General features: G+C 35.5%; 2 protein-coding genes across 2 annotated transcripts; one reads left to right on the forward strand and one right to left on the reverse strand.

Annotated features, from left to right (window-relative positions):
- The first annotated feature begins 3,388 nt into the window (after positions 1 to 3,388).
- On the forward strand, positions 3,389 to 7,363 carry LOC121762891 (malonyl CoA-acyl carrier protein transacylase-like). Its single transcript, XM_042158908.1, has 10 exons — positions 3,389 to 3,802; positions 4,284 to 4,369; positions 4,963 to 5,029; positions 5,307 to 5,449; positions 5,599 to 5,647; positions 5,738 to 5,875; positions 6,432 to 6,512; positions 6,588 to 6,764; positions 6,844 to 6,930; positions 7,023 to 7,363. The coding sequence occupies exons 1-10, from the start codon at positions 3,488 to 3,490 to the stop codon at positions 7,083 to 7,085; spliced, it is 1,206 nt and encodes a 401-aa protein (XP_042014842.1). The 5' UTR covers positions 3,389 to 3,487; the 3' UTR covers positions 7,086 to 7,363.
- Positions 7,364 to 7,613: 250 nt separating this feature from the next.
- On the reverse strand, positions 7,614 to 8,120 carry LOC121760698. Its single transcript, XM_042156331.1, has one exon. It carries the CDS (start codon positions 8,118 to 8,120, stop codon positions 7,614 to 7,616), a length of 507 nt encoding a protein of 168 aa, XP_042012265.1.
- Positions 8,121 to 8,278: the final 158 nt, after the last annotated feature.

Genomic DNA, 8,278 nt, shown 5'->3' on the forward strand with positions numbered 1-8,278 from the left:
TTGTGTAAAAGGATGAAATGCTCATCATAAATGTAAATCAATGATTCATCTCATTTTATGTTCGATTTTAAAATCGAATCCGTAGTTTCGAAGCATTCAGTTTCTAACAAATAGTACTCTTATTTCAATAAATATAAATATAGTATAGAATTTGTGGTTGTAAACTTTCATATCATATTATTGGCATTTGCTTTAGACGACTAAAATCCAACAATAAGGTCCTTGATATATAGAATGGAATGAAGATGAAATTGAACGACGATAAGAATCAAATGATAATTACTTTGCGTTTTTATTTTATTTTTTTCTTATTCCATTATATCAAGCAAATAAAAAAAAGGAATGACGTTTTCATCCCATTACTGCTAATTACTAAGAAAGTAAGAAACGCCTAGGAATATAATTGGAAAGATATCGATTTTTTACACATTAATTACAAATTACATACTACCACTAAACCTCATAGAATAAAATTATTGGTGAACAAAATTTATACTCAAGATTAAATTTTAAAAATTCAGATTTATGTGCTCTATTGACTAAAAAATAAAATTAGCTCAATATAAGAGATAAAAAAGAAAATTACATGATAATATGTTAAATCTTGTCTGTACTGCATTTTCTATAAAAGGAATTATAACAAATGTAGTTCGCAATTTAACCATCCATCTTAATTTAATAACCGATTTTAAGCATGTCACTCACCATATAAACATGTATCATCCTAATGAAGATGGGTAACTTTCATAACATAGCCATTAGCTATAACATTTTCACGTGCTTATACTCGCTACCACATTATCACGTATTTCATTGTAAACGAAATGAATGAGAAAATTGAGAAAATTATGAATTTATTTCAAATTTATAATTTAATTTTTAGAAGGTATGGGACCGACCATTGGTTAATTATCTTTCGTAATTTATTTGACAATTTATCATAATCTATCATAATCTAAAGTGCCAGTTTGGTGAAAAGACAATGATGCCCTTTTTGGAGGGAAAATGGAGAGATGAAGTGACTTTTATTTCTTTATTTTATTTTGAGTATTGTTCAATAAAATTCTAGTTTCTTGAGAAAGTTTTGAAACACTTTTAAATAGAGCCTGCCATTAGTTGAATCTACATTTATGTATCATGGACTAATTTTCTAATTTTCTGATTGCAAAATAGGGATGGTTCTGCTTGGAATCCGGTGATGGCTCCGGCGAGAACTCCGGCAATGGCTTTGGCAAAGGAACAAACATATCAAATTAGCAAAAATCTATGTAGAATCTTTCAATTTATACATTTCTGAAACTTTGAATAACTTAATATTGGTTTTAAATTCTATATTCTGAAACATGAAAAAGATACTTCATCGGGGATGAGGCCAGCGCCGGAGATGCATGGCCGGAAAGTAAAGGCAACGGCGGCAGAAGGGACGGAGGCAGCGGCGATGGCGGAAGGGACGTAGGTAGCAGCGGCGGCTGGAAGAGAACCATCCGGCGGAAGAGACGGAGGCAGCAGCGGCGGTGCAGGAACTGCAACTCTGCAAGAGCCATCCGGCGATACCATGGCCGACCAAACAGACAGTTAAGCAGGATGGAAGGAAACCCGGCGAGCACGGTGGTGGGCGTGGCGGCGTCGATTGGCAGAGAGAGGGAGGTGGTGAGGCCAATTGAGAGAGAGTGTGGAGGCGCAGGAGAGGAAGAGAGAGGCGTGATTGGGAGAGAGATGGAGAATAGGGAGGCGCAACTTTTATCGTAGGGTTGGTAGGGCTTATTTAGGTTTTTATTGAGTTGGATTTTTGGAAAATTTTATACTCCATTGATTGATTTTCTTTTTAATTGAATATAGTCCTAAATTAGGTATTATTGTGTCTTAAAAGTTAGATTTAATTTGGACTATTAATTTATTGGATTTAGTATATACTTCATATATATTTTTCATTTTTTACAATTTAATTATAAAAGTAGTAGTATATGTTAATTGGCCTTATATTTGGATTAAAATTAGAATTGTACTATAGAGTTTAGTTTGCTTTCCATTTATTTAGGTTAAAATTGCAATTTAATCCTTTATTGTAATATTTTTTTCTGAATTAATTCACAAGCTAAACGACAACACAAATATGTAATGTTTACAATTTTCATCCTATAATTACTCAATTAAAGTTTTCAGTTCACATATTTTAATTAGTCTCTAATTAATTAAATAATACTACTAAAGAGTTGTATAAATTACGGAATAAGATGAAATTATATATATATATGTAAAATTAAATCTAACTTATAAAGTTTGTATAACTTCTAAATATAAGAGTAGTGTAAATTTCATATTATTAAAAACAAATAAGATGCATAAAATATTATCGTTATTTTAAGTGGCAATTTACTTTTTATACGTGTATGTGGTGGGAAGTAAGATATTTATTCTTTTCAATATTAACAACTCATTTAGTCTTTAGCCATATATATCAAGTTATGCTACGGTCTGAAATTAAACGGAAGAAATAAATAGTCAACTAAAATGTGATTATCGGATAATACAAAATTTAGTATACATAATTCTACAGTTAAATTTAGTATACATAATTCTAATTGAGTTGATTTTATTTTATCTATTATAAATAATTACTATGTATTTAGTCTTTGGCCATACATCATAAGTTATGCTAAGTCATTAAAACATATAGTGATAAAGATCCATTCGGTACTTACTATTATAATATTTGTTGCGATTTAAGTATTTTTTTTATTGAGACATTTAGTTTTTTTATAAGTTATTATTAAGATAGTATAACTATATAAAAGTTTATTATAATTTTATTTTGGGTGATGATATTCATAGGATGAGATTGTGACAAAATAATTTGCGTCATGAGATAAGATTGTGGACACTAAAGGTAGTATGACAAGGTATAATTTATTTGATTTTGATTTCTTTTATGAGATAAGATTTTGTTCTTTATAACTTTGATTCCTATTTCTCTTTTATGCTTCTTAAAATATTATATTTATGTACATTACTCTCTTCGTTCAATAAAAATATAGGCATATAATATGCTATGGAAATTAAGATAAAATTTGTAAAGTATGAGAGGGGGAAGAGTAGTTGAAATAATGTTTTAATGGTGGTATAAGTTATAAATAATTTGGTGTATATGGGTAATAAATTGGGATAACTTTCCATAAATGAAAATGACCATATTTTTATGTGTACTAATGTAATAGTTGGGTGAAAGATATAACTATACATGGTTTATGGTTTTATATATTCATTTATTTTGTATTTATAATTTGAAACTTTTATGTCCCGTGCAGGGTGTTAATACTAGTAAGAACTAATACGCCTTTTTAAAATTAATAACCGCACGGTGAAAAAAAAACAACTACCTCAGGTGGTAAAGTGTGCAGAAGGATAGCCGTTGGCCTAATTCCGCCCGAGCCGACGGCATTTCTGAAGCTGCTGCTTCGTTTACTCCGCCAAACACTCCCTTATTTTGATGCACGCTCTTCTCCACCACCACAACCACCGCTTCCCCCTTCATCTCATTCACTTTACTCCTCCCTCCGCCGCAATGAGTTCCGCAATCACGCTACCCTCGATTTCTCTCTCCAAATCCGCCTTTTCCGACCCCAATTCCTTCAGGAGCTCCGTCTCTCTGAGGTTTAGAAATGAGACTAGGAGGATTTCGCGGTCGAATTTGGGGAAATATAGGGTTTTCATGAGCGTCGCCGTCGGATCGGATGCGGCGGTCGTTGATGACACACTGTTCAAGGACTACACGCCTTCTACTGCTTTCCTCTTCCCCGGCCAGGTCAGTGTTTGAATTGAGCTTTTGCAGTTTGGTTTTAGTTATGCGGTTAATGTTTTACAGATTTGATTTGCTGATTAAGTTTTGGATTAGTACTTCAATTTGTAGCTCCATTGTTGTTTGGTTTACAATGGATAGTTTAATGTTGCACAATGAACTGCAAAATTTGTTTATTGTTACTGGACCTTCAATAACTGTTGGAATAAATAGTTCAGTTGATTCATGTCTGGAATCATATACTATAAAAAACTTGTTCTTACTGGTATATTGAAATTAAGTAATATGTCTGTGAAAGAAGAATGACAAAAGACACAAAAAGTTATGCTCAGGTTTACTTAATAAATGTGTATAGATAAAACTGTCACTGTTTTGTAGAAATGCTTTTAGGACATTTGTTCTTGTGTATCTGTTGATGCTTCATTGAAATGATATGCTGGCTGTTTGGGTCGTATATGTTATTTCTCATATTTGTATTTCTTTGAAGGGTGCGCAAGCCGTTGGAATGGGGTTGGAAGCTCAAAAGGTGCCTGCTGCAGCTGAATTGTACAAGAAAGCTAATGATATTTTAGGGTAGGCTCAACACTATGAAGTAGTAGTTCTTTGCTTTTCCAAATGTTATATTCATGTTCTAAGTTTTTCCTAAATTGGCTACACTAATCTGCTGTCGTATTTTATCATTTTATGTCCAGGAATTACTTAAATTACTCTTAGACAAATATTATATTGTTGAATAATTTAAGAAGTTGAAACTTGACAATGTTCCCACATGATGCTCCCTTAAAATGTGTTAACTTTTGATACCTTACTTATCTTGTTCCAATCATCCGTGACCAATAGATCGTTTTGCCATAGTTGAAATGTGACTGTGTGAGAGGTTTAGGTGTTGACAAAGACAATAGACTAACAGGTTATTTCATAGATACAAATAAAGAGCATAATGGTTTTATCATGACATTCGGAAGTCACTTCGGATTGTCCAGCTTATGATTACAGCATATTCAAATGATGGGTTAAATTGTGGTTTTACTTCTAACATTACCATTCGAAATTAGTTTTGTGGACTGTTCTGGACTTTTGTGTACTTTTTCATTTTGGTTGGTGTCCTCTCTAATATTAGAGATATAGAAGTTCAGTATCTTACACCATTTTTTAATTGAATCAAGGTTCGACCTTTTGGATATTTGCATTAGTGGACCAAAAGAGAAACTTGATTCCACCGTCTTAAGCCAGGTATACTGTCATTTTGCTACAAAAAGAAGATATGTGATATTAATCATTATTTTAAACGACACAACTTTGAAAATACCATCTGTAGGACCCTAATAAAGTTTGAAATATCTTATTCGGTAAAGGCATTTTCTTGATATGATATAAGACAATAGTGCTTCATCAGCGAACACATGCTCCATTCTCAAAGTTTATTCCTAATTTGAAGGACTGAAGGACACACAGTCTTGTTTTAAAAAGGAATTTATGAACTGATATATATCCTGAATCAATTTCCCAGCCGGCTATCTATGTTACAAGTTTAGCTGCAGTTGAGGTGCTTCTAGCTAGTGATGGAGGTCAGCAAATAATTGACTCTGTTGACGTCACATGTGGTCTAAGCTTAGGAGAATACACGGCCCTTGCATTTGCTGGAGCATTCAGGTATACTGCCAAGTGCCACCAACTGAGTCTAGTGTTTTGTTCGGATAGCATTATTAAATATGTTATGGTTGGCCTAATTTGTATACATTCATATGACATGCTGCCTCAAGTAAATATCATCTCTGATTATGTTCTCTTTGTTGGTCTAGCTTTGAAGATGGGCTTAAGCTAGTGAAATTAAGGGGTGAGGCAATGCAGGTACATACACATTCAGTTAAATCAGGAGTAGTTATGTGAATTAGCATCATGTTTCCTTGATATAAAAACGTATCCTCTTGCAACCACCAGGATGCTGCTGATGCTGCTCAAAGTGCCATGGTTAGTATTATTGGACTAGACTCTGATAAAGTGCAGGCACTCTGTGATGCTGCGAACGAAGATGTAGATGAAGCAAATAAAGTTCAAATTGCAAACTTCTTGTGCACTGTAAGTTTGTATATGCCAGATTCCATATTTAAATAGGGATGACAATAGGTCAGAATCAGATTCATGTAGTATCTGTATTTCACACTCCGAGTTCCCATCTCTAATCTTGACAAAGGGTCTGGTAATCTTATCCTACCCAAATTCCCTGTTAACATCTACATCCTTAATGTTCTTCTAACAAAAATAATCACAGAACAGTAAGTAAAAAATGTTAAACAACTAAAGTTAATACACAAAAAGTTAGAATGAATTCATCCTAATGCCCGTTGTCCTAATAAAGGAAAATAATTATTTGAGTATTGTTTTTTCTAAAATACAGTAAGTCTTTTAAATATAGATCATATCAATTGGGTACTAGTGTTGCTGTGGATACCCTAATACCCATTACTATCCCCATTCCCTTTTACCCAGTTGGACCGAAAAGAATTCCCACACGCCCTCCATTTGGGCTGGCTATCAGATTTCCATGCAGAATTGGGGGAAACTGCCATCCCTACGCTATATTGGTCACTCTGCTTACCTTGGTCACACTCACACAAATTACTTGTTCTCACAGGGAAACTATGCTGTCTCTGGAGGCCTTAAAGGAATTGAAGCAGTTGAAGCAAAGGCAAAAGCATTTAAAGCTCGAATGACTGTAATACTCTCATTGTATTGGCATTGTTCTTGGTCAATTTGTGCACCAGATTTTTTACCTCAAATATGAACTTAGGTCCGGTTAGCAGTTGCTGGAGCTTTCCACACAGGTTTCATGGAGCCTGCCGTATCAAGATTAGAAGCCGCTTTGGCATCGACTGTAATCAGAAAACCCAGAATACCAGTCATATCCAATGTTGACGCAGAACCACATGCAGACCCAGAGACGATCAAGAAAATACTTGCTCGCCAGGTAAACATGGCTTCCATTAATTATCTTATCTTCAGGAACCAGATTACATCCAATCATTCATGTCCATTGACAATTCTAGGTGACTTCTCCTGTCCAATGGGAGACAACCGTGAAGACATTGTTGAGCAGAGGCTTGAAAAAAGGCTATGAATTAGGACCCGGAAAGGTAGAACTCAAACACTGTAGAGTTTATAGGTCTCAAGAAACATACTACAAACTTGATTTTCGATATTGAGTCGATCTTGATGTACGTTTTAGGTCATTGCTGGCATTGTGAAAAGGATGGACAGAGGTGCTAACATTGAGAACATTGGTGCCTAATCATAATATCCCATGCTACTTCTTCAAGCCGATTTTTGCCAAAATCTCTCTGCGTATACGAACAAGACTTCGTACAGCAGATAGGATCTTGAAGACCAACGTTGTGATTTCAGAGACCCAACCAGATTTATCTATAGTTTCAAATTTGAAAAATTAGCTAAAAGCAATAGACGGTACTGATATTTTGAAATTCATGACAGCTATTTGAGCTTGATTATCTGTGGATGATTAACTTTACCCTTTTTCATTATTGGCAATTTTTGGCACAAGTTTTTATTTTTGTTTAATGTTACTTGTATAATGATTAATGCAAAGGAGAGAAGAAAACACAATTACACTACTTTGTGAAAATGATAGATTCAAATCAGAATTCCTGCAATTGCAAACACTAACAACCGATCACGAATTCTACATTAGAATAGTCTAACAAAGGCATTCAATTTCATCAAAAAGCAATAAATGAAAATTGATCAATCAGGGGCTTCAATTTTTAGCAAACAATATACACTATCTCAAATATCGGTAAAATCAGTGATCAATCGGTGCAGAGGCGGCGGAGGACGGCGGCCCCAACCTCCGGAGCCGGTTAATCCACTGATCCTCAGGGATCTGACCCGCCCAGTCCGGAGCGCCGCCGCCGAAGGAGATCTGACGCATCGCATCCATCACCCTGCCGGTGTTCTCCGCCGTCAGAGGAGCGTTCCGCCGCACCTCGTCCTCTCTGAAAGCTCGCTCAATCGCTCTCTCAGATTCGGTCGCCTCCTCGACTTCCTTCTCTGCATCTTCATCGGCATCGTCATCGCTTATATCAAGCGATGATACTCCGTTCTCCACCCAGCCATTTGGTAGTTGATGGAAAGTAGAATTCGGATCTCGATAGAATAGATCTCCTTCGCCGCCGCTGTCGTCTGAGTCTTCGCCGCCGTTATCGACGGAGGAAATAGGCTGGTAGTAGTCGCTTGAATCGTCGGCAGTGGAGTCCGAATCGCTTCCGCAGATGCCGTTATCCTCGTGCAAATCAGCTGATGCGTTCATCGCTGCAGCTCCACAACCAAAACCCCCCAATCGTCCTATAAATGGCGTACTCCGTATTTTTGCATAAACTAAAGTGTTGTTTTAGGGGTAACTAGTATTTGCACCGTGCTATGCGCGGGGCATATAACTTTTAAATAATGAATATAAATTTTAATGAA

Source organism: Salvia splendens, chromosome 13 (assembly GCF_004379255.2).
Source record: "Salvia splendens isolate huo1 chromosome 13, SspV2, whole genome shotgun sequence".
Lineage (NCBI taxonomy): Eukaryota > Viridiplantae > Streptophyta > Magnoliopsida > Lamiales > Lamiaceae > Salvia > Salvia splendens.